Source organism: Falco cherrug, chromosome Z (assembly GCF_023634085.1).
Source record: "Falco cherrug isolate bFalChe1 chromosome Z, bFalChe1.pri, whole genome shotgun sequence".
Classification (NCBI taxonomy): Eukaryota; Metazoa; Chordata; class Aves; order Falconiformes; family Falconidae; genus Falco; species Falco cherrug.
In genome coordinates this window covers 70,012-97,280 of record NC_073720.1, presented here as the reverse complement: position 1 = coordinate 97,280, position 27,269 = coordinate 70,012, and the positions used below count along the sequence as shown (strand labels likewise).

The 27,269-nt window shown below is 44.6% G+C and overlaps 1 protein-coding gene and 1 long non-coding RNA gene across 2 annotated transcripts; one reads left to right on the top strand and one right to left on the bottom strand.

Moving 5' to 3' along the window:
* Positions 1–4,847: 4,847 nt before the first annotated feature.
* Positions 4,848–25,196, bottom strand: CPLX4 (complexin 4). Its single transcript, XM_005437947.4, has 3 exons — positions 22,894–25,196; positions 19,745–19,832; positions 4,848–6,601 (listed from the first exon to the last, which is right to left on the bottom strand). Exons 1-3 carry the CDS (start codon positions 23,058–23,060, stop codon positions 6,374–6,376), a joined length of 483 nt encoding a protein of 160 aa, XP_005438004.1. The 5' UTR covers positions 23,061–25,196; the 3' UTR covers positions 4,848–6,373.
* Positions 6,624–25,318, top strand: LOC114015525 (uncharacterized). The gene is made up of 3 exons (XR_003559517.2): positions 6,624–15,799; positions 18,379–18,485; positions 25,193–25,318. It is a non-coding gene; the product is annotated as an uncharacterized LOC114015525 (long non-coding RNA).
* Positions 25,319–27,269: the final 1,951 nt, after the last annotated feature.

Here is a 27,269-nt window from a genome sequence, read left to right as displayed (position 1 = left end):
GTGTGGCTTTTGTGCTCAATATGAAAAGCAAGTCAATACCATTGTAGGGGCATTGGAGGGTACTCAAAGCAATCAGCCAGGGGCCATTGTGTTCCTTTAATCTACATGTGTATTTCCCAAGAACTCTATTAGTGAAGATGAATGAACTGTGCAATGTCCCTAATTTCTTCTAATTTGGAGCTGGGGTTTTACAGCACTCACAACCAGCACAAAACATGCCTGTCCCTCCAGAAGCCCTGGGCAAACTTGGGAATCGTTTCTGCTTGTTGTGGCCAAAAAAATGATAGCAAGGTGAGACACAAGAGCAACAACCCTTTAGCCAGGCTCTGGTCTGGCAGTTGTGCTGTAAAGGACATTGGGTCCTGGCACAGATGCTGCTTTTAGGGCACCTGTCAAAATTTTCAAATGCAGGGACAAGACTCAGATTTTTTGCTGTTATAATCACAATACAAATGTACAGCAAAAAAACTTCCAGCCCTAAAGACAGGTACATAACCCACAAAGTACATGAGGCACACCTTCCTCCCAAATAGAGAAGAACCCTCTTTCCTCGGCAGTAGATTATTACAGTTGTATTTGCTGTACAGAACTGCATCTACCACTATAGCACCCTTCTTGCAGGGGAATGGAGTTGTACAGAGAGGAAGCGACTTCCTTGGTCCCAATCTGCAAAAATCTGAAACAAGCCTACAATCCTGTCGTGGAACAGAGAGCAGCTCTGACTCTTCTGGCTCCGGATGTCTCTTTTTCTCTCTTCCCATGTTTCAGGCACAGACTGTGATGCCCTGACACACACATGAGGCATCGCGCTGCTTTGGGGAGGGGAGGGAAGGCTTAATGGTTCCTCTGATAATTGAGAGACTAACACAGAGGGTTTAGGATGGCAAAGAAAGGTAACTGTCTGAACATTTCCCTTTGAGTCTAACGTACTGGCTGTTGGCTAAATCCCTCGCTGCCACAGAGACCCTGGGATGTGTGTCATACTAGTATGAAGTCTCAAAAATCGATAGTGTGGTATATCACAGCTTCACAAAGACCGTTTACCTTTGGAAATTTGCAGGGGCACTCAGGATCAATATTCAGTATCTGATGAAAAAAGTGGGATTTCTTACCTGCCTTTCAAAAAGCTACCCCCTCTTCCAGCACCTTTTTTAGGTTTTTTGCAATGTATTATTAGAACAATCACTGCTGAACTTGCATTTGGAAGGTAGCAAAAATTCTCAAGATTGACAATCTCTAAAGTGCAGCTGCGTGCTATAACCCCCTTCCTGTGCATGCCCAGTGAAGACTACATGGAATAGTTTTGATCCTGTTTGTGCTGTTGAGACATACGTATGGGATGTGGCTTTACACAATGAAATCAGCAGCATAAAATGCCACAGATTCTTGCTTCCTTTCCTCCTGTCTTTTCTTTATGTCAAGCTGAAATAATTACTGCCTTGCAGAGCAGACATTTGAAGCTGAAGTCACTCTGCAGGTGGGACATTGCTTTCCAGAGCAGTGATGTGCAGCAGGGAGTGCCTCCCAGAAAGATAAACAGGACTTTCAAGGTCAGACGGCAAATCGAAGGGGTCGGGGGGTGGGGGGGTGGGGGGGGGGGGTCAGGGGTGGGGGAGTGCGTCAAGGGGAAGGGGGAGTACTCACTCAAGGGAAACAAGGGGAAGAGGGAGTACTCACTCAGCAGGAACCTGTACCATACTGCAGTTTGCATGCTCTGTATCATCCAGCAGATGTTAAAACCCAGAAAAACTGGCTTTGCTTTTTTTTTCTCCCAAGAAGTTCTTAAGCATGCAGTTTAAGAACTCTGAAAGCTTCATGTATGAGGAAGCTGCTGCTGTACCTTGACAGTCACCTCGTGCTTTTTTTCTGGTGAGAATTTTCTTTATCCACCCCTTGGAGAGCAGTTGTGTTTTCTCCATCACTTACAGGGTGCTCTGTGGCATGCAGGAATCACAGAGAAAGCACTGAGCAGCCTCCGGTGCAGTGCAGTGCCTGAGCCGCTGTGGAGCTGGGGTGCTGTGAGTGTGGGACCAGCTGTGGGTGCTCTGGGAGCAGGGCGGCATGGGCCTGGTGCGTGGGCTCTGACAGTTAGGCTCACCGCGCTCAGCCATTCCCCCTGAGGGAGGGAGTGGCGATTCATGCTATAAGGCTATATTAATGCAATCCTTCTTTACTTGTTTTCCAATTAGCTTAATTGAATTCAGATTGCTTAAAAGTGGGCACTAGAGACATTTATCTTGATGGGATGATGGCCTTGAGCTCCAGCGATCCTATTAACTGTAAGAACCCAAATCCCAGGTAGGGTCTGTGCAGCAGTAGCTCCCATGTGACCTAATGCCTTAATCTGCTCCTCTTCCGTGCAGCGCGCACACACATGCACACAGAGGCACACACACACATGTACAGGCACATACACGTACGTGCACACATGTGCATATATGTACATGTGCATTTGTGCACACCTGCACGCAAGTGCATCCCCACACACAGAGCCCAGCACACATGCACACACATGCAAGTGTCTGCCCCTTAAGATTTCAGCGGCCTTAGGCAGAAGGCTGTTTAGTGCAAGACACTGGAGAAACACTTTCCTCTCTCTTAAGAGTTGGACTGGAGTCAGTGCACTGCCTGCCAGCCTGGCCCGCTCTGCTCCAGACTTCCCCATGGTCTGTCCCCTGGGCTAAGCATCTAGGGAAGTGCATGCCTGGTGACGTGTGGCTCCACCACCTCCTATCAGCATGCCTCCCCAGGCCTGCAGCTGCAGTCTGAGGACAGGGACAGGCAGGGCTGAGGGGCTGCACCTTGCTGGTGCTGGCAGGGAGCAGGGCAGCCACCTCCAGTGGGGTGAGAATCAGACTCCTGCTGAGGGCAGCTGTGCCCTGGCAATCACAGCACGCTGTGCAGGGGGCTCTTAGGGGCGTTTGGGGCAACAGTTCTGCCCCCCCCCCGCCCAGCACGGGGCCAGGACCCACTTTGCCCCATCACTCCTGTGCACAGCCTGATGATAGCCACAAGGCAGATGCAAGCCCTAGCCGCAGCATGCCAAGGAAACTGTATGCAAGCTCAGGGCAGAAACCAGCTCCTCGTGCAAAGTAGCCCAGCTCTGCCACTCCAGACCGAGAGCTTTTAAGTCTCTGGCTCTAAAAATGGTGCCTAGGGCAGCCTGCTCCCTTCCCAGCAGCAGACCAGCATGGCTGTGGCCAGTGCCAGGGCTGGGGAGCATCCCACACTGTGGATGGGGAGGGCCCCTGTCCTGCACCAGCTTGCAGCCGCCTCCCAGCCCCGCTCACCTCTGCCAGCTCTGACATGTTTTTGGAATCTCATTAATCGCTTGTTTGGTGATTCTGACTGTACTTTCTTCTCTGACCCTTTAAACCATGAAAATGCTGATCCTATATGTGCTGATGAATTTAATTAGCTCCTTTAAACCACCAGATGCTTTCAATAAGATTTTCAGGATGTCCCAGGCACATTTTAATTCAAAGGTCAAAAGCCTGAGGCTTGTTTACTTTTGTGTTTTATAGGTAAGACAATGCAGTCTGTAAAGTAACAGAACAGTACAGAGACACCTACAAATATTTATACAGATACAGAGGGAAACTGATTGATTCCCACAAGTCAAAGGCCGCTTGAACTGAGCTGGCAACTATTTTAACTACTCTATATAAAGACCACCTAAAAGAGCCCACTTGTCTTTCTACACAGATAGTGAAATTCTCTGGTGACATGAGAGAAGGATCCCAAGAGACAGAAATAGGATCAGAAGTCTCTTGGTTTTAGGCAGTGTTTGAGTCAGCGCTAGTATTTGCTAGCTCTGATGCTTGATGAATGTGCTGAAGATAGGTCTTCTCTAAAGAAATGACCTATTACAACGGGAGAGTGGCTGACATCCTTTTCTGAGTGGAGGAGGGCATCCTCTGGGAAAAACAAGGAAGGTAAACTTGACAACTTGTATGATTCTTAAGCAAGAAAGAAGTAAGCGAGAAGAAAAGGCCTGTTTTCTTGGGACTACAACAGGGAAAATATTTGATAATTTTTCAAATGACTCTATGCCGCTTATATTTGAATAGTGATTGCTGAAGGAGCCTTCCTAAGATGATCTCTTGCATCCAAGAGCGGTCCCACAGAGGACAGGAACAACAGCTGCCACCTCGGCCTGTCCCTGAGCCGGTAGCTCCCACATCGCTGCCAGGAGCGGTGAGACTGCCACAGTACCCAGGCAGTGGGGCAGGGCTCAGCCCCATGCTGCCCCAGAGAGGTGCGAGGGAGGACCAAGGCAGGTGGCTGGGCACACCGGCAGCTCCGGGAGGCCAAGCAGGGCTGTGGCAGGGAGGCAGGTCCAAGGCCAAGCTGGGAAGTCGGGATTTGGCTCAGTGATCACCAGGCAGGTCCCAGGTCCAGCTGGCAAGCCTGTTTGCAGGGACTGTGTTGCAGCGAGGCACAGATGTGGCTGTGACAGACACCAGGTACAGCATGGTTTGGGCAGGGGCTGGGAGGAGGCCCAGGGCCATGGACCTTGCGGACAGCCAGTTCTCCGGACTGCCCAGCATCTCTTAAAGCACTGCAACTTGCTGGGGCTTGGCAGCCACCACTGCTCTGTGGGGCTGGATGGCGTGGGCCAACCCCAGCAAAGCAGGCTCAGTACAAAGCAGCCATCACAGCTGGAGTGTGTTGCAATTTTATCTTTAGCACTTCACAGACCAGTATGGGAGGCCAGGATTAAGGAAAGAAGAGAGAGAGAAAAGAGGGGAGGGAAGGTAAAAGGCAGAAAAGAAGAAAGGGAGAGACAAAAGTGAAAAGACAGAGGGAGAAAGGAAGGAAGGGAAAGAGAGAAAGAAGAGACAAACCATACTTTGTGCATTTATTCATTTTAAATGAATGTTTTTACTTGATTGGGTGGAGACAGAGGAGAGGGGAGGGGAGAGAGAGAAAGAGAGACTTATAAACCTGTAGGAAGGTGCTACATATATTCATTCACAAATTTCATTCACAGGCTAGCTCTTGGACAGCTTACAGAGTCCTTAATTTTATACAATATCCAAGCCCCTCAGGAGCAGCATTGCATACACTGTCCATGTACAAGGGCCGTACAACTTTTGTATGGGTTATCATGCATGATAACTGCCAGGGCTATGCAAGTGCAGAGACAGGCTGGTGCTCCCACCTGCCTTAACCACCATGGGGCTGTGGGCCATAACCTCTGCCAGCCCCCCTGGCCTGCCCAGGCTGCATGGGCCCAGCTGGCAGCCCCAACAGCGCTGCAGGCTGCAGCACAGAGCCGTTCCTCCACTAGCCGCCAGCTGCTAACCTGCATCAGCTCTGCTTCTGGAGGAGCTGGAGGCAGTCGTGCCAGCACCTGCTTGGGTTCTCCCCAGAAAAAAACTGCACAGCAGCAAAGATAATCTTGCTTGGTCCTGAATCTAAAGCCGTTGAATCAGATCCTGCCTGTCCCACAGACTCAGATTTAGCACTAGTGAAAGCCATGCTTTTTCTCAGCGTTTAGGTGACCTACCCTGGCAAATCCTTCAGGTGGCCCAGATTTCTGTTTAGCCTTGTATAGAGATAACTCCTAGCTTATTTTAGCCTATACAAGTTATTTGCTGGTACCGCAGGCCCCAGCATTTGGCACACATAGCAGCCAGGCAGAGGGACACTGCTGCCACTTCATGTTTGACCTGCATTTGAAGACCACGAGGCTGTGAACTTAGAGCAGCCTGGAGAAGTCTGCATTGCAGACTGACCAGGTATTGCTGATAGCTACCCAGCCTTGGTTCCCTACAAGTCCCCACTAGTTCTGTATATGCTGACATTTTTGTCCCAAGCTGTAAAGTCATACACTTCGCTTTTAGCTTCTTGCTATATTTAGTACAGAGATGGTCAAAGCCTTGTTTTTTAAGTTTTTGCAGAAAACATCAACATTTGAGTACTGGGTTTGTTTCATATTTTTTGAAACAGACATTTTTTTATTAGAAATATATGTGTTTATTTCTGAAAGGGTTATTAAATGAGTGGTTACCTATATGTTATATATAAGAAGCACAATTTTGCTAAAAAATACACATTTAATAGCATCTTGATGGCTCTGAAAACATGGGAAAAGGCACAATTTCCCCCCAATATTAGCTTTTCTAATTCCGTTTTTTTCCATGGGGAAAAATGTTATGTTAAAAAATTAGGATCTGTTCTAACTTCACACTAAGCAGTCACAGCATGTAAATTTTGACATCCCCCCTCGGGGTTTAAGTTTCTCTTTCTCACTTTTCTATATTTACATGTAATGCTATAGAGCTAAATGCATTCCTCTGCCTGCCTGCATTCTGCAGCCCATGTGAGACAAGACTGAATTTACAGCCCTTGGATAGTGGTATCTCTTCTACATCACAGAACATTTCTGCTCAGCTGCCTGTTTTATTTCGGTGAAGGTGGCTTGTGCCTTTTCTTTGATTGCATCCATGTCCATATTCTGGATGTTCTGCAGCTGTCCCAGGATAGAGTCCTTGTCCTCTTCCTCCACCTGATCTTCTGCCACCATCTTCTGAAGGTCTTCTGGCAAACCCACATCGTCTCCAGCCATCTGTATTTGATTCTCATCCAGTTCACTCTGATACAAGAAGCAGAAAATAGATACAGTACATGAGAGTATGTCTGCTATCCCAGGGTCTATGATGAGTCTTGCTTTTGTTTGTTTGTTTGTTTTAGGGAGAACTGAAACATATGCAGGGGTTTTTCAGAGTTTTTAGATGCCACTTAGGAATTCAGGCACTCAGTCAGCCCCCATACCAGTGCTAGAATTTTTCAGAAAACGCCAATTATATTTCTTTGAAGGGTTTCAGTAGTGTCAAAACCAAAGTCCTCAGTGTCATTTGGCATTTTAGAAACTTCTGCCACATGTGTTAATTGTGGTAACATGCTGATGCTGCAGGAAGTCCACCACAAGTTACTTGTATCCACCAAAGACCTGCTGCAATCTACTGCCTAGGCTATCAGCTGTTCTGCGATTTGGTTGGTGAAGCCATAGCTTTAGAAAAACTATATGGCTACCCTTCCCCTGTTCATTTGTGGTGGGCATTTTTAGGTATCAGCACTAAACTGACACCTTCTTGAAGAAAGATGCATTAAACTTAGTAAAGAATTACCGGAAAGAAGGTCCCCATCTTCCCTGAACCATGTCTAAACTATATCTAAGTCTTTGGTTGGCATCTTGGAATTGTGACGAAGAGCAAGGGCTGCCTGACACATAATCAGAGCAGTGCTGGTAAGTGGGGTAATGGGAGGACTTGGACAACAAAAGAGAGGATAGAAGGTTGGGTGTGAGTCTGAGAGAGCAAAAGGAGACAGGAGAAGGAGCTGGTTAAGCAATTAAAAGGGCTGAGATGCCATAAGTGCTACACACACTTGCTTCCTGCCTGCCCGCTGAAACGCTGGGGCTGTGTCTATGTTTCAAACAATGGTGATTTTGTTCACATTTTACGGTGGATTGTGATAGATCCAGAGCTCAGAAGAACAGGGTATTTTGACACAGTTCACACATCAAAGATAAGCATTAATGCCTCGTTACATCTCCAAAATGAAGCATGACAGCAGCAAGGGCCTGATATGAATAAGCAGCAACGCTGTCAGCAGGAGGTGTTTTTGAGAGTGAGAGCGGTCTTGGGTTTGCATGAATGAATGAATGCAACAAAGAATGGAAGGACAGATATGAGCAATGTCTGCATCGTCTCAGGCCTTAGCAAGGACAGGCAGACTGGGATGCCTGACAACATAGCCACTATTTACTGTTACATATATTTGGAAAATGATGTTTGCAATAACTGTACTTCCCTTGAACTTGATTCTTCCCCATACCTCTTAGGCAAATATGGAGAGTGTATCATGATTGTTACTACCATGTGGCTAAAATGGGTGAGGACATTTCTTGACCTGTTTGGGTAAGAGTTGCTGCTACCAGATCTGTGGGAGCTAGAAACAATATCCCAATTGGCAGAAGTGTTCTTTATTGGTTGTGTGGCAGGAAAAAAAATGTGTTAAACTTTTAATCAGCGAGTGCTGGATGTCAGAGGAGCTAACCCTTTTGAAATTCTCCCAAGTAGCAGTAGAGGATGATACGTGAACAATTGTTTGATGCCTTCTTGCACCAAAGCCCACTGTCCTACTGAAGTCTGAGATGTGATGCACAACACAGCCTGGGGATTCAGAATGTTCTCTGACCAAAGAAGAATGTATTCAGATGTAGTCTAAAGCAGTACAATTCTGCCGAAGTCACCTGCCTCTAGTCACTTGGCATTTACGCTGTCCTTGAACAGACCTAGTATGAGCTTCTGCAGGGTAGGGTTGCTCAACAACAAGCAAAGCAACACGTAAGAAATGTATGGCCTTTTCTCCTTCTTCCAAAATTTGACAGATCTGATTCCATTACTTTGCTTTGAAATGGAGATGTAGGATTAAGTTTCTGATTTTACCTGTTGTTTTGTTTGTTTGTTTTTTAAAAAAGTCTGGTGGAATTGGGTTAAAGCTTGTTTTCTCTCAAGGAGAGACCCGAAGATTTTTCCCACAGGATGCTGTTAAAGTCAGGCTAATGCTGCAAGTGCCCAACTACACAGTGAGCCTGCAGCTCCAAGCACTCACTTCTGAAAGCTGGGATCAGAAATGTGGTGCTGGAAATGCACCACGTCGTTGTCAAACAGCAGCGTGCAGTCTGAGCATGAGCAGGGTGTGCAGATCCCTGCTATCCCAGCATGCACACGCGTAGGGACTGTCACCTGGCCAGATACACTACCCTGCATCAGAATACACTCAGCTTGAACCACAGAGAGCACCTAAAACAGGCAGACCTCATGGACAGGACAGCTGGGGCCATGGGCTCTACAAACCTATACAGAAAGCCCCTCTGGACCCTCGCAAGCAAGCACTGGACGGGATGGCCTCTCTCCTGATGACTTTTAATCTCCATAGTCTCCAGGTCTCTGCAAGTGCTTAGACACCCTTTTAGCATCTCTGAGAACACAGAAGCAACATCTATTCTAGTAAATTAAATATGCCTGGCAGTGGTCTCTTGCCCCAAGGCCAGCTGGCCTGGAACAACCCACCGTGATGCTATTGAACTCTCTTGCCCTACCAGACAGGGTGGTCCCATCTAACTGCCTATTGGGAATGCCAGTCCTAACTCCCAAACTGGCTCTGGGAACTGCTTGGGAGAGTGCCCAGGCCAGAACTGGGTCAGACACTAGTCTGACAACTCGACAGCACAGGCAATAGAGCCTTAGTGCCTGGTGATCCTGGGTTTGCATCTGACGTAGTCAGGCTCAGGTCCATTTTGTTACAGGTGCAACACGGAGTTCTTTATACATACATGGTACAGAGGTGTACAGAAAACAGACAGTCTAAACACCTGTTTATACGAAGTCTGATTGTAAACAAAAGAGATCAAAGCTCACAGACAGAATAATCCACAGGGGAGCCACACTTTTCCAGCATCGCTGTGTGGTGTACTGCTTTCCCTAGGCCTAACTTACCCTGTCATAAAGTTTAGCTCTGCCTATGTGCAGAGATCCTTAGGCAGGCAGACCTGGTCCTGTGATTCATCAGGTCTGGACTGCACCAATTACATACAAAACCAGAGTTCATCTTGCCTTGTCCTGCAAGTGGGCTTTTTGATAAGCAATGCAGCAGGGCTGCAGGTACCTTGCAAGTAGGGACAAGGAGACATGGGTTGGAACCACCAGCCTTGTGCCCCCCCATAAGCACCCCCTTGCACCATCCCCACACAGGGATCACAGTCTGGAGTGCGAGGGTGGGGGGTGGGGGAGGCTATTCAACATCCCAGCTGTCGGGCCCTTGTGGGCGCCAGCATGTTGCCCAAGCTGATGTCATTGAGAGCCCCCTTACCCCTGGGGCCTAGAAACCCCACTTCAGCTCATGCCTGGCCCCCAGCCCTGCCCTAAGCTACGTCACTGCTGTGCCCATGCCACAGTGGTCCCCTGCTGAGCCTGGCCTCTTAACTGCTTCTCCAGGAGAGACCATGCCTTTTTTCCTGGACAGCCACTGGGCACTTGCTGGACCCTGCTGCCAGCCCCAGCTCTTCCCGCTGCATTCGGAGCCTGTGGGACCATGCCAGTGGGCAGGGGCACTGCTTGTGTTGGGGTCCCCTGGCTCCCTGGCCTTAACCTTCCCGGGGAGCAAAATCCTGATCCCACTGCTCTGACAACCACACTGTGGCTCCGTTTTTCTCACAGGAGATCCACAGCTGTTTCACTCTGGCCCATTAAGAAAACATTCAGATCAGCAAAAGAATTCTTCAAGCTTAGCAAATACTTGTTTTCAGATACTTGTCTAAAGCCTGTATGCACTGAAGAGCTTCTCCTGAAACAAGTTTCTCTTTCTGCCTGGCTGGTGCATCCCCTGGGGCACAGCTAGAGCTTATGTAATGGCTGCATACAAGTAAAAAATCCCTTAATTCTAGAACAGCGCTATTCATTAAATCAAGTCTTAACAATATTCCCATCAGAGCACAATAGAGCAAGAGCTGTTTGAGATTACATGACTGCATGTCCCTTTCATGGTGAGAAGCTTTCCTTTTCAATGTCTTTAGCAGCACTTGTTGAGAAGACACCTGATTGCATCTGAATACTCTTTCCCTCTAAATATCAGTGAACAAAAAAACATCCTGCTGTTCCGTAGCAGAGAATCTTGTAGAGCGGTGCCCACAGAAGTGCTTTGATGAGGGGAGGGGATCCACCTGCTTGGGGCAGATGACATAGTCCCTTCCTGAGGTGCTTTTCATGCATCATATATTCACATAGCACAACACAACCCCCAGCACGTGGACAGAAGAACAGCATTTGTGTGACAACACTCTGACAGAGAGCAGTGGCATTTGAGGTGACATGGTGGATATATGTGCAGACCAGCAATGTGAAGGGCACGGTGGGGCCCATGGGGAGAGGTTGCTGTGCTGCAGACAAGGTCTTTGGACGGGCTGGATGTGCCTCTGGTCAGATGTGCCTCTCCTGCATCACAGGCACTAGCACCTCAAGCCTCTTTGTTTAAACCTTGCAGAAGTTAATTGGTTACTGTATCCCAGTTCAGGAAAAAGGCAGTAAGTGAATAAAAGGGTTTTGTGTGGGTTTTATTTTTATCAATATATTTATTTATCTGTATATCTCATTTAAAAAAATGTTTTGTATGGAGGTAATGCATTGGGTACTCCAAAGATTAAAAAGTTGCCCACAGATCAAATGTCTCATGGCTAAAAACATCTTTCTGGTGACAAACCTAAGTTGACAATTCTGTTAATAGGATTAGGTTCATTAAGGGACTGCTTTCTCTTATAAATCTGGCCCAGATAGCATGGAGCTTTAGATTTTGCACTGAAAATGGGGCCCTCCTTGGTCCTGAATGTCATGCTTTTATTTACAATATGTGCTAGTGATTGATACTGGTGATTTTCAGGGTTTCTGTCCCATACTACAGGCTACCTGAAATGACTTTCATTTTTCAAAATAATTAATGCATTATCACAGGTCTGAGAGCATTTTTCTGCCATGATGTTGCATCATGGAGTTGAATTTTTTTCAGGGACATATAGCATGCATGTAATAATTTCATTTTCTTCCTGATATATGTTTTCGTAAGGGCTGACGAAAAGAAAGCAGACCTTCAACCAAGAAATGCTAAATAGGTAGACACAAGTGCAGAAAAGCATATCCTGCAAAATTTACTTGCAACTGCCACAAATCAGCAAAGCTAAGTACATGCTTAATATCTTCTTTGCCAGCTTAGAGCTCCTGCCCTACCTTGGAGGCAAGCCTTCTACTCTTATTACTGAAATTTGGCCCCAAAGAGGACCTAATGTGTACCAAAGCCAAGATACTGCTGGAGATGGGGCAGATCACCATTGCCTGCCCCTGGGTGCTATGAGGTGGCAGCATGTTCATGGGGGGTCAGCCAAAGGTAGCTGTGGAGACCTGAACACCACCTCAGAACTGAAATAAACACTGCAGAAGGGAGACTTTCAAAATCACAGCAAGACACCCAGCTCCACTGACTTTTAGTTGAGAGCCAGGCTCATAAGCATCCTGAAGCCTTTGAAATTAGCCCTTCTTGGGATTTAAAGCTGGGGCCTCTCAGAACATGGTAAGGCCATGGGGAAGTGTTCAGTAGCTGGCTTGGCATATGCCTCCAAAAGGAAAACAAAGCCTAATGATATTTTACTACTCAACTGCTAATTAAAATGCTGGTGTTTAGAGATTTAGGCTTACAATCCAATCAACCACTTAAAATCTTGTACTTTTTTTTTTTTTCATAATTAATCTTTCTGTAATTAAACTCGCCCTCAGGATATGTTTTCCTCTTTCTTGTCACTATGCTGAGCACTCACGGCCCAGAACAAACGGTATATTGCAGCTGATGAACACAGAAGAGCATAGCGGATAATCTGCCGTTGCTCCTTCTGCCCCTATATATGACGCCAGTCATGCAATAATGTATATACATGTTTCTCCAGGCCTACCCCTTTCTCTTCCAGGTGGATATTCTGTCTGGAGGGAATCTGAAGATGAGGTGCATTTCTCTAGCCTTTTTGATGCCAGGCTATAGGTATGAGAGAGTGCCAACAATCCCCTAATGCATCTGCTGTGGTAACAAATATCAGCTTTACACAGGTGGAGCAGATCCCGTGCTTATACCAGGCCCTGTTGGTTGTGTGGGCCTTATGCCATAAGCAGGCAGCACACACAGCCTGTCTGGTTCACAGGAGACTGCAATGTTGAGCCAAAAGAGCTCAGCACCGTTGATTCCTCCCAGGCCAGCAGGTTGCCTTGCAGATGACCTGTGCGGTTGGCAGGAGGTACGCAGGTTTGGTAACGCCTGGAGATGTTCAGCTGCTCAGTGCAGACCTGTGTTTCTATAGAGAGGCCTGCAGCTGGAATAGCAACGCCTCTAGGAGTGAAAAAGGGATCAAGGTTCAGGTACAGGCAAGCGTGTGACCTCGATAACCATCTGCGAAAGACTGAGAGGCTAATAACACTTCCATGTAAAGGGATCATTTGAATGAGAAGCTATAGGTGCAGCAATATGCCTTCACTCCTGAAGATGATGAACTGTACCTTCAGATGATTTTAAAAGTCAAACGTCCTTATAGAGAGTCTGTTGATCTGAAATGAGTTGTTAAATAGAACTGTATTCACTTCAAATTTGCTTACAAAAGCTCTGTTCAACACCAACACATTGGCAGGGCAAATAGAGAGGCAGCTTAACTGAGCTTTCTTCACATCATTTTTTCCCTTGCTTTTTTCGGCCCCAGTACCTGTCTCAAAACATCGTGCCATAGATTTTTAAGACAGCACTTCCCTTTCTTGGAAAGTCAGTTAGCAAGGTTTTGGTTGCAAAACCCATGTTTTCAAAGTTAGAGAAAAATAAATTTTTCATCCCCGATTATGAATGAGGTGAGTCCTGCCCGACTGGGAAAACACAGATGATATAATTGTATCTAAGTCACAAGGTCGATTCACTTTTAAGCCAAACTGTAATTTGTCCTTAGGGTTCAATCGAGTGTTTTAAGAGCGGTGCAATTTTATGAACATGACACTAGAGGGCCTATGACGGCTCAGGGCTAGAAGCGGCATCAAACTGATGCTGCAGAAAAAATGCATGATTTACAATTCGTGTTTCCATCGTGTAATCACTTTCTGATCCTAGACGACCTTGTCAATTTGTAGTTGCTTGACTGCTGGGTCCTCTCCTTCCAGCATTTCTGATGTTTCAGTGGGCAAGTCTTTAAACACTTCAGTGACTGTTGCAACTGTTTGTAGTGTTTAGTTGTGCTTGGCGCAGAAAATGCATAAACATTCAATCCTATTACTTGCAGGTTCTAAGACAGGCTTTTAAATTCCTCGGTCACATTTGCCTTTGCTCCCAATTCATGCCAGGTGATGGACCCTAAAGGGCTAGCTGGCTCAGACCAAAACTGTGTTAGGGACTGTCCGGTAGCTTAGCAATGGGGTAATGGCACTCGAGCACCAGAAAGCATGCCCCAGCACTGACTCATTTAGGAGTGCAGATTTAGCACGAGATCCACAGAGCACTGAGGAAACTACAAAACTCCTCTCACTGGCAAACGGTAGACTTCCTTGGAATGTGTCCTCCATGAGGAACCCTTCGCATCTGGCTCCTCTGTCAGGATAGCAGGATTGTACTAACCACTGGCCAAAAGCACCACCAGTAGCCACTGACAGGAGGAGGGAAAAGCTTAACCATTAGGCCCACTGCTCACAGACTTGTGTCCCTGCAGATCTGAAGGTAGATGAAAGTGATTGACTGAGCCCTCTGTTAAGGTAGTAATTTACTCTGAGGAGAAGGAAAAATGGCAGCTGGTGGAGCCATCTGAAAAAGTTCAGCCCTGTGGGAGAAGGCAGCGGAGATGATATATAGAGAGGTGGCTATAAAGTAAAAGATCAGTCCTTGGAGACAGTGGGAGTATGTGACGGGTTTAAATAATCTGCTGGGAAAGCCCGGCTGACTGGCAGGCTCTTGAATCTGGTATCTGTGGGCAAGAGTCCAGAGGGCTAGACCAGGAAACCCGATACATGTCATTTTCCGAACAAGGCTTGATGAATTTGAGTGGTGCCAACACACTGCTTGAATGGCCTTCAGGGCTCTCTTGTAATGAACATCACAGAAGCATTTTTCATAGTGAAACTTTCATTGGCCTTAAGTCATCCCAGGCTTTCTGCTTCGATTCCAGAGTTGCATTGGGCTGTTCGTCTCAGTCTCAAAACTCCACCTCAACCAACATAATATATTTCAGTTCATCTAAAATGCAAATTAGGTACAAGAAGATGGCGTAGGTCACCTCACTGTGAAGGAAATACTTTTGAACTGAATGCCATTGACCTAAGTTTCACTGAAACGCAGGCAGACTTCAGTGAGGCACGTTTGGACAGCAAACACCAAGCCACAAAAACCAGACCGCTAAGAACCCTTGGCTGACATTCCCACTCCTTTTCTCAAATTCTTTCAGATCAAGGACAAGAAAGGATGCAAAGTATCTCTGGTGTCTTTAATACTTTCGGCCAGGTTAAATCCTTCCCACTCAGTTCAGAAAGGCAAGCACAAATCATTTGTGCGAGGGAGGCTAGTATTGCTAGCCAGGTGTGATAGAAACATTACACACAAAACCCTGTTTCTGTGCAAAAACATCTGTGTGACATTTTAGCACATCAGAATTTTGATAACATCAAAAAGATCCAACAATTTTAAAATCATAATTCCTTTTCTGTCTTTACAGTCACTACTGGAAATTTTTGTTTCCAGAAAAGCACACCTTTTTATGAAGCGGTGGGGTTTTTTTTAACGGACTTGTTACAAACTTCTCATTAAACATATTCTGAATAACTTCCCAAAGAAATCCAAGGGAAAAGGCGGCTGCTTCTGAACCCTGCCAACTAGTACAGGAAAAAGCAACGTCTGCGAAGCTCTCCCTCAGCGCCGGCTATCCCGCCGTGGGCTCCGGCCACGGGCCGGCTTCGCAGCGCAGCTGCGTTCCGGCGGCGGGGCCCGCGCAGCGAGGGCAGCAGGAGGGCTTCGGCCGCGCGGCGCAGGGCGGGGGCGGCCGGCGGGCCCCGGGCCTACCCGGACCGGCGGCCTTGCGCCCCCCGGCCCACAGCGCCCGGCACGGGACAGCCCGGGCGGGTGCCCTCAGCCCCGCGCAGTGCTCGTGCTTTCTCGGAGCTGAACCCCGGAGGCTCTGCAGCGGCTGGGAGGGCCTTTCCCTCGGCTTCTCCCGGGGCTGGGCCCTAACCAGGTAGGTGCCCGCAGGCCTCGGGCGGATTCCTGGCTCCTGTTGTTCCCTCATCTCTGTGACAGAACCCTGAGCCGTATGAATGAAGTACCCTGAGGCATTATGAATTTGTTGTCTGCATGTATTTTGAATGTGTTGAACTCCCTGTCGATAGTTAATTTCATTACTGCTGCTTAATTAATATAGACCAAAAAAGGGGCAGGGATAGTTCTGGAAGCATGAGCCATATACTGCCTTGACTCCAGCGTCTTTGTACAGTAACTTTTCTCTAAAAGCATTTGTGAATATTTTAATCACACTGATACAGTAATCAGGCTTCTGTCTGCCTGGGCCGGCACCCGCAGGGGCATGGAGGCTCTTAATTTCCTTGAAATCCCTTGGAGCCCAGCACCTGAATACCTTTGTGGTTCTGTGCCGCAGAGCAGGAGCCTGGGGCTTCAGTTAAACATATCTCGGTTCATTCTATTTGGAAGCTGGTGATACAAAACGGGCCACCAAAACATGAAGAAGTCCATATCTGCATGTGACCAATGAACCAGCAAGCCCCAAGCTCTGCTGACTGCAGGAGATGGAATGAGAAACAGAGAGAGCACAGATCACATGGTCGTAACACTGTCTGCAGAGGGAAAAGCAACCAGAGGACTCCAGAAAAGAGCCATTATTGCCAGGGCATTTGCTCAAATTTTAGATTTGCAGCAAGTCACTGAAGTCATATTTGACATAACTGTATGTGAAGGGTATCTTAAATGAAGCTGGGAAAACAAATCTCATTAGAAATCTTTTATAAGCAATGAAGGAGTGACCAGGCTAAGTGCAGTTTAATAGCATATAAACTACTGCCATTCTAAGATTTGGAGAGAACTCACGTGATCTTTTAATGATCTGTGAATAAAGTCCCTATGTAAACCTGTCCAAAGTCCAAAGACTTTCGAGAAATAAGCTTTTTTCACTACCTGTATAGAGGCTCAAGTTCAGGGATGGAAGCAACCCAGGTTTTAGCAGAGGGAAGGCTCTCATTGGTATCATAAGCTATGGGAACACACGTTCTACTTCTGTGTGTCAGGGTGGAAAGCAACAGCTCTTAAGCTTTCCCCCTTTCCCAGTAAATCTACCAAGTCAGCAACAGCAACTGGAGATCCTGCATCATGATGCTAACTGCAGAGTAACACAGCATATTAGGCTAAACCAAAGAAACGTGAGAGACCAGAACATGAAGTCAATAAATATTATGCACATACATAATAGAATAATCCAGTAAGTCCAAGAAACAGATCCTGCTCTCAGAAGCATCTGAACCATATTACACAGTCTGTGGACCTATGTAGGTCTCTGGGATCTATGTGCAACTCTGCCTAAGGCTGAGTTCAGATTCAAGTTCAAGTTTGTGAGCACAAAAACAAAGATCAGGTTGTTCTGCTAATTCTAGCTACAGCATTGCAAGAACCAGTGTCTTGGGAGTGGAATACATGTCACCTGATTTCAGCTGTCTGGTCTAAGGTAGCAACCTCACCTCCCTCTGCAAGAGGCATGAGCCACTGGAAGGTGACCCAACTCTGCCTTAAATGCTTATGTGAAAGTTCGGATAGATGAGGCTAGAAGTGCTGGTCTCTTTCCATTGATGACAGTGTCCCTAAATGACTTGCTTGGGTTAAATACTACAGTTTTTCTAAAAACTAAATTAGCTAAATTTACACAAGATGGATTCTTTACTTTCCTCCATTTTAATTAATCAGAAAAGCACTGGAAGGTACCGATCAGAAAACAAATGGTAATGACTCAGAGCTGGCAGGTGAGTGCTAGTGGTATAAACAAGGTCCCAAATTGCTAAGAATCACCAAATACTTCCTTGTGGAACATAAACAAAATCTTAAAAAATGCTAACATCTTTACTGTAGGTGGTGGTGGTGGTGGTGGTAGTAGTAGTAGTAGTTCAGAGCAGATGCATGATCCAAACCCCTACAGAGACTACTCTGTCCCATATTACCTCTCTCCTGCCTATGGAAGAAGTTTACAAAATGACAACTTTTCCAAGCACAGAACCCTGAGTTACTTTCTCTGGGCTGCATCTAACACTGCAACCCACTCTGGACAAAACTGGAAAGCACAAGTGGTCTGCACCCACATACCACAACCAGGTGCTGGAAAGTCACAGACAGACACAAAGCCTTTCAATTCCGTGGCCCAGAGCAGAGTCTCTAATTTCAGGGAGCCTTTAAATGCACAGTGGTAAAGGCCCTGGTACTAATTTGCACAAACAAGTCTTCAGTCACTTCTTCAGAATGAATGGAAAATAATATTCAATACTTAATGGACTTTCATTCACACCCTACAACAGTTTGTTTTCTTTTAACAAGTCTTTGGGGAAGGAAATTGTCCAACATTTTTGTTTGGTTGGTTGTTTTTTGAAAACTAGAACTAATTGTTTTCACCCTTATGATCAGTCATCCCTTCAAAGCATGCTAACAGGTTCGAAAGGCTGGCCTGTCTGGTACAAAAGTCTTACTTCTCTTTTCCCCATCATATCATTCTTGCCCATATATCTGCTAGCTATCTTTAGTAGTTTTCCTTCATTTCCCTTACAGAAGTCAACTACTGATTTGTTGTTCCCTGTGTGTCTCTTGGAGCCTTTTTTTGAAAATGTATTCACATTTCCCATCTTTTGAGGTTAAACAACAGACTACATGCCTTGGTAAGTTTGGCAATTCGTAATTTGAAATCTTTTAGAATTCTTGGGTATTCTTGCCCTTCACTGTTCAATAACCTCCTCTGATAACACTGAGCTGAGAAAATTCCTCTGATTCACCCCCATAAAAGAGACTGTCATAGGGAAACCTATCTAGGGACATTCATAGTGACCCTGCAGTTAAAATGAGTGCCAAGTATTCACTTAACGTTTTCTGCTGTGGGCTTATCTTCCTTGATTCTTTTGCAGAATCCTTCTCTGGCTTTCACTCCCTTAGCTCACCTCAATTTCAGCCCACAGTCCTACAAGAGATACCAGCTTTCTTCATTACAGAACCATCACCTTCTTGTGACAGGAAATTGTCTCCAGAATATTCACGTTTCTAATCTTTTTTTTGAAGTTTTATTTATTTAAAATTTTTTAAGAAGGCAAGATCTGTGGATGTTTATTACAAGCTTAGTGCTGAATCCTGTACTCTGATAAACCTTTGAGTTCTACAGTTAAATCCCTGAAAAACTGGAAGGTGATCAGAAAATAAACAGAGGAGCAAGTCTTCCTTCTAAACCAGGAAAACACGTTTAAATACAGAAGAGAGCTATCCTTGTTTGTATCCATGTGTTTTTATGTCAGGAAAACACTATCAACCTAAATGCTAACTATGCTTTCTGTCATGATCCAGCAACTATTGCAGCTGCTGCCTGCTTTTAACAAACCTCCATATTTCTCTGTTGCTTGAAGTTTCTGTTTATATTTTGGTTTTCCTGGGAACATTTGACAGCTAGTGTCAGGAGCACTAAAGAAAAAAAAATGGACAGTTTGCTTGTGCTTCTTGGAAGAAGATAGTAAAAATGAGCCTTCAGAAGTTTAGCAAAACTCAAGCATACAGCTTGTAGAGGAGTTTTCAGGGACTTCGTGTATTTGCTTATAGCTTTTTTTAAACTGTTGCATGTTGCTAAGTTAAGAACGTATACTAACTGTGAAACCTGATCAGATAACTTGCCTAGTCATCTGTTTCAGATCTGACAGTATAGAGAGGGATTATAAGAATCTTTCCACTAGATTCGTCTACTGAGCAGAGAAAAAAGGGTCTAAAAGAAGCAGTCACTACAGGAAACCATAGCTCCTGCCTCCTCCATTTCTGTACTGAGCTGCAGTGGAGCTCCCACTAATGAAGGTGATTTGCCATTTTCAGAACTCTGCACTGGAAGTCAGTTTGTCTTAAAATTGGCCACTGCACCAGATGACATGGTGAACTACAGGCTTACCTTAGGGAGTCTGTACTTTTCTCTCAGATGAACCCTCAGACAGGCTCGCTCTGCTTTTTTGTGTGCAAATGCTGCATCTCTTTCCATCCTGGAAATCAGAAAAAACATTTCTTCAAGATGCTAATAAAATACAGCCTTTTACATGGAACCAGTTGCTTGGCTGCAAAAGGCTACATGCAGGTATTGTTCCCAGAGTGCTGTAACTTGTCCAAAGGCACAAAAAGGAACAGTATCAATGAAGTGATGCTAAGGAGCCAGGCTTCCTGTACCCTAAGCTGTTCTCAGAACAGTTCCCTTGAGTCCTGTGAAGAACTAAGGATAAGCCAATTCTACCTGTCTGGACTTTGTGCCTGTACTAGCTGTGGTTGCTCATTATAACAATGAACAATTCTAATAAGCAGAACAAAGTTACACTTCATGCTTTGCTTATTCCATCAGAGCACATATAGTGATGGGGCTGCCTGCCAATGCTCCTGTTCTATGAATGTGACATTCTTATAGGATAACAACACACACAATGGCAGAACGGTCTTCCTGGGTCATACCAAAAATTTACCTACCCTAGAGTCCAATCGCCAACAGTAGACAATTGTGGACACTTACAGAAGAAAATCAAGAGCATAAGCACCCTGTATCAAAACTGCCCACCTTCCAAAAATCAGTAGTGTAGGGTACTAGAGCTGGAAATTGGCTCTACAGCACTGTCCTTCACAGCCCTGGATGGCCTCTGTCACCTATGAATTTTCCTGGTCTTTTCCTTCAGAAAATCCTATGGCAATGAATTCCACAGCTTCCCTGCATGGAAAAGTACTTCTTTTGTTTGTGATTTTATAAAAAGCTTTCATTAGATTTAAGAACTCTTCAGCACACTTTTTGGTTAGATTACTTATATATTTATTTGCAAAATGTGTCTCCTCAAAGATTTTTGGTAACATGTGGTAACATTCACCTTCCCCACCCCCTGCACCCCCCCCCCCCTTCAGTTTTTTTCCCCAGAAGCATTGTCATGGAAATTCTACAGCAACATTGATTTTCTTCTGTATTTTGTCACATAAAAGCTACATGCAAGGTGAAATGTTATTTTTTCTTTGCTTCCACAAATCACAAATGAGTTTCTGGGTTTCTCTCTCTCATATTCACATTAACTGGAAGCCATCTTAAACTTCTTTCAGCCAGCCATTGATGGGAAGCTTGGAAAGAGATTTTTTTAGCCTTTCTGGAATATTTCCCCTCTCTTTCTCCACCTTCCTCTTCTGTTGCTGACTCCTCCAGTCAAGCAATTAGCAGCCATAGTCAGTACTGGGATATGCTTCCACAGGGCAGCATGCACAGCATGACTACACATCCCTTTAGGTGTCCTGTGGGGCTAAGGGTCAGGAGGGGATTTTCTGCTCAGGTGAATTTGAGCTTTTCAGTTGTCCTGGCATCATGGGAAGACATGGCAAAACTCACTCAGCCCATCTCCCACCATTGCCTCGGCCTTAGTGTCTGGCCTAATCTTAACACCTTTTTGTTCTGGAGGATCTAATTATTCCCTGGAACATGAAGCTTTGTGGGAACAGGGAACAGATGTGGGAGTAGTTACGTGACAGTCAAGAGCCTGTGATATACAGCACAAACTGGTGGTCCCCTCTTGCTTAAACTCTTGCAGTGCTGGAAGCAAATTCTATGCAAGCGTGCTGGAGACTGCCAGTGCAGGTCACTTGTTTGTTCCTGCGTATTACACATTTTCCTGAGAAACAGTGATCTGTGCATTTTTGTGTGTTTTATCACCAAAAACCCCACACCCAAACCTGAGGAGAACCCAAGGCCTGAATGGTCGTGCAAAGGCCAAACCCTGCCCGAGTGTGACTCCACTGAGGCACTTCTCTGATCTCCACTCTTGTACAGCTGAAAACTGGGTAAAATCCAGTGCCCTGAAAACAGACATTCTGTCCATGACAGAGGTTTCTGACACACATTTACAGCAATGCACCAGTGTGCACTGTCCTGAGCTAATTTTTGCTCTCTGAAAGTACATCAGATACTCCTATTATTGTTCCAAACGGTACTTTCCTGAGCATTCCTGCACCCATTTCTCGGTACAGTTCAGCATGTAATGAACTCATGCCACACTGGAAAACATTGTAAAAATAATTATTTTTCCAAGCATTTTCCCTATTCTCAGGAATCCCGTTTTGCTTCTCAGTCTCAATAAAGCATCCTCCTGCTGGCAGGTGGTTATTTATCTTTTAAATATCCCTTGACAAACTGCAGAGCAAAACATTCTGTATTTTATTCCAAATGAAATGATACCTGTTCAAGGTTTTATGATATAAATGGCTGCTGCTAAATACAGACCTGGATACCTCAAATTCCGTCAGTGATTAACCTTTCACCTATAATCATCTTACAGAAGGATTTACACAACCATTATGTAATTGACCATTAGAGGAACAGATGCATTTGAGATTTAGAAGTCAATCGTTTTATTTATAATTATGCATGATTTGAACTCCTACATGTTAAGTCCTTTATTTTGCTTCTGTTTTGATATTTAAACACAGCAAGTGGTAAAGATCAAAATTACAGAAAAAATAAAAGTGAGATTTAATCAGCTGAAAAGTTCTGCTTTATTTAATAGATTTTAGAAAAAGTAACTGAAAATGCAACTACAAAATATAACCATCTTAAAGCTTTTCTCTAGATGAAAAACATCCATTTAAGATGGCACTCCTTACTTTTTCATTTTTGCCGTAATAAACTTGCACAAAGAAAAGATTATGTATTGAAAGTGTACTCCAGATGGAGTTCTAGGAGAACAAATCATAATACATTTTAGAATTAACCCCTGCATTACAAACAGCTTTATACCCATGGAAAAAACTTACAGATAAAGTAACATCAACTAGGAATGAGTTCAGCATGTCAAGGTGTGGAGATCACAGGAAAGTGTAAGAGAGAGTTGTAGGATGGGTTGGAGGGGGAGGATAATATTTTATCATTTCCAGTTGGTGAACTTTTTATTTTGGAAAGCCTCTCTAGCAAAGATTGGTCTGCTTTAGACAAAAGGGGAGAGCTGGATGTTTGGCTTTTTCTTGGGATGTTTTTATCTGCACAAAGTTACCAAGAATCAACCCCATACTGATAACAAGGGAACAGGTACTCACTTCTCCTCAACCATTTGCTTTTGATATTCCTCATACTCCTCTCTGGTCATTCCTGCGGCTGCTGCTGGATCAGAAGGAGTGCTTTCTTCTTTGCTTTCTTCCCCTCCACCTCCAAGTCCCAAATTCTTTACCTGGTTGCTCAACATACTTTTCATTAAAAAGGCCATCTTCTTAAGAAAAAAGGAGCTATAAGCAAACAACTACAAGGAAGTCAAACCAAACCAAAAATGTTTTCAAAACCAACAATTGTAAGCAAGAGAGTTTCTACAGCTACATCAGCTCTTCAAGGGCACAATGCTAGTGAAATGTGAATGCCAAAATCAGTTTGTCAGCCATAATCTGGATTAAAGAGTGACTCCTTAATATCTAGAGGCAGATGGTTCAGATTACTCCAAAAAAATCATTAGATGCACCTACCTACTTTTTATATTAATACCTTAAGCTAATTGTAGACATACACAAAAAATCAATTATAGTATGTGAAGGCATTTTGACTTCTTCAGTCTTGAAACTCTCACTTCCACAGAGATGAAAACATTCCCTGGAACACAATAGACCTGAATTAAAAACCTGGTTGACTAAATGGCCACAATAAAATTGTAAAATTGAGGCTACTGAGCAGAAAACCCTTTTAGATTTACACAATTAAATGAGATTTGAAAACTGGAATTCTTAATTAAGCAAAAAACCCAATCCTTTTTATCCATTAACATTTTATCGCATTGGACAGAAGTACATTGAATGATTTTTCTTCATCCACTTTTCATGTGGTTGGTTTGTCTCACAGATGAATGGGTCATTACTGCTAGCATTACTATTTTTTTCAAGAAAGTAATCACGAAAAAAGCAAATCACATCTTGCTATTTTGCATTCCTTAGGGTTTGTTTAAACTCTTCCCCAGGCTCTCTCCATCTAGATCACCCTTTGGTGCTGCAGAGAACACCTAGTGCTTTTAATCTTGTTAGTAGAGAAATGAATCTGACTGATTTTGTATGCTATAATGCAGCCTTGGTATCTGTTGTGTTTGGGTTGCTTGTGTAGGTCCTTATCCTTCGAACTTTTATTCACATCATAACCTCACTGGGTCTATTCAGTTGAAGATTTGCGGGATCTGCCACCTAGATCATAGACTATTTTGGGAAAGAAAATCTGCTACATCTTAAAAGTTCGTGAATTTGGGTTGTGAGCATTTATCCTACTATGACTGGCTGCGCATGCCTTAATGAAACATTCTGTAATTTTGATTATCTAAATGCTTCTCCCAGCACTCATAATTTCACTGAGAGATGGGAGGATTCCCCTTTGCCTAATGCCTTAATCTGTATTAGAGCCTTTCTAATTAAAGCAGACCTGTTACTATTAAAAAAGAAACAAACAAAAAAACAAAAAACCAGGACGTTCTGTAATCCTGGATTATTAGTGATTATACAGGAAACTATTTTTGAAACAGAGTATCACTCAGCAGCACAAATTCCAAATCACAACAAAACTACTTTGATACACTACAGATACCTAGAAAGCATTTTCCTTAAATAAAACTTTATTTTTACCATCACTGTGCACTTTCAGAACTAGGCATAAATTGCAAGAATTTGTGGGAAGAATCAGCTTCTTACCTTTGACCATCTCTGACCTTGATTACCGAAACTGTACTGCGCTTGTCCAACTGGCTAACAAAACTGAGAACGCAGGCATTAGACAGCTAATCCCAATTTAAGCAGAGAATGCTAAACTTGAGCATGTATTAAGTCTGCAGTTGAATGCATAAAATCAAGTGAAGTTTGTGATCTGGAAAATGTAAACCCCACAACCCCAGCATTAAGTTTATACACAAGGTATCACTGCTCCTGCTTCAGAGTTACTTCAGAATGGACCTGGCAAAGTTACCCTGTTACACCCAAAGACTTCCCTGGTTCAGTTCGCTGCCTCGCTGAGGCATCCCACAGGCAGTCCTGCTGCATTTTGAAGGCTGTGTTTGTTCAAGAGCTCACATCTAGCTAGCTAGTGCTGTGGGCCCACTGCAGGACAGCTGTAGCTGTGCAGGCATGCCAGCTCCAGCAGAGCGTGGCATCGCCATTACTACTTCCCTTATCCTTGTGTAACACTATCACCTGGTAAGTGCTGTCCGACCCTGCCCAATGGTACTTCTCTGTTATTTTCCCAACCCGAAGACAATATGGACAAGCAGGGATGGTTCTGACCTGCAACCCTTTTTGCCTTCTGCTAAAACCAAAACCTTGCTCACTTTGCTGGTATTTGAGAGTCCTGTAAACAGGCCTAACCTAACATCTCTTTCAGGAGGAGGGTCAGTCTTTGGATGAAGCACTGACAGCTGAGCAGTAGTGGCAACCCCACGACCTAGAACAAGGCCAGAAGAGCACCTCTGTTACACAGCCAACTTTAAAAGGAAGAAATGAAAACAAAGGGTTAAATTCTAGAAAATTATTGGTGTTTTAAATACTGCTGTGAGAGCAAGCCCCTGAAAAAAGGTCCTTAGCTCCTAAACTACAGCCTGACTTATGTAAGTGACTTGCCCCACACTGCTCAGAGCACAGTGGATCTCAAGAGTGGGAGACAGAAGATCCAAAGTGAGGGGAAGAAGGCACTTGGTCAGTTCAGGCATCTCTAGAAACAGATGGTGGCTAGAGAAAGAGGGCATCACAACGCTGCATAAAAGTTTTGGTCTTGCTCACCTTTGCACCTACTGTTTACAGCACAAAGCTAACAACAGAAACTGGCAACACAGACAGCAGCAGCTGGAAGATTATCTTCTCGATCTTAACACAAGTATGTGGCACAAAAGGGGCCAAGAAACACTGCATGAACCATGTACAGATCACAAAGAGGTTTTCAGCAGCTTGCAAAAGCCATTGAACAGGTTAAACTAACATATTGCCACCGTTTACATGCTGATCCTAAAGCACAGATGAGTTCAGTAACAGTACAGGACACATCACAGAAAAGCATGCTATGACACAAGTTTAAGAGCAGATAAATCTAACTTTTGATGGTTAGTATTTCCTCTAAATAAATGTGTTTTGACAGCTACTTGATGAAATGCTAGAATGTTGTCCTGCGACATCACTACTCAGTGCCAAATGCCTCGAGTCCACTTGCAGCAGCTGGCTCATCTTTATGTAAAATTCTCCTGACCAGAACAGGGAGCACCACTGGGCACTTCACAAATACAACATGCAGCACTGATTTTTCCAGTATTATGTTTCAGTCTTCTCTAAGAGTACAGGGAGTGTATCTGTAAACTTTGTGCTGTTTGTCTTTACTGAAGAGAAGCTTTGATAACTTTGGGCACAAGTCTTGGCTGTAGAGACTTTGATCCCTACAGAAGTGTTAACACCACCTTCTGCCTAGAAGAGATGCTTTCACAGAATTGACTGGGAAGGCAAGAAAGCTGAAAACTGGCTTGAGAAGGGATTGCTGAGAACCTGAGAGATCTTGCCTACCAGGTCTTGAGAGGTCTTATGAACGTTCCTAACAGCAAAAGGCTTTTCAATGTTAGATTTGAAATTCAAGACAGCAAAAAGCGCTTGAAAAGTTACTGGCCCTGTTGGCACTGGAAACTGATGAGAAACACACACAAAAAAAGCCTAGTGACTGAACTTCTGAAGACATCACATAGCTTGCTAGTGAATTGCTCATTTCGTTGTGGGTTTAGATATTTAACACAGATCTGTGTACAGAAATAATGAATAAACACTGATAAGGAACTAATTGCTTACAGATTACCTAAAGCATCAAGTTTTAAACCTTGGGTATCAACAGGGACCAGTACCTCCAGAATAATTCCCATTCCTGGCAGGTGCTTTACCTGTTGCCTGGAAGTCAGTAACCACTTGCTGCTTTTTGCTGATCACAGGCTTAATGACAACATACAGACAGCTGCTGAACAAATACTCATGTTGTTGCTTCCTTTGCTTTAAATCAGCCTCCTTTCCCTCTAGCTTAAGTGAAATAAAAATTAAAGGCTCAGTTTCTGTTTTATCTGATGGACATGGGTACTATGAAAAGAGTCTGCATTCCATACCTGAAGAATGCAGGCATCTCCAACACCAGAATAGAATTCAGACTCTCGTAACAGGCAAATCACAAAGAGCAAAACCTAAAAGCCTCATAGGGAGGCCAGCACAAAAATGTTACAGGCAGGCAAGCATCCAGCTCCCAGCCTTCTCTACAGACTGTGTTCCCAAAACACAAGTCACAGCAGACAACTCCAACCACATTGATTCAGAAGTATCTTAAGTGTTCTTTGAGAGGACCAAGACTCTCCCGCACTGCTTCACCCCTCTAGAAGAGGATGTCACCTTTTATCTAAGTCAGAACATTAGATCACTTGCACAGAAAGACAGAAGCAAGTATT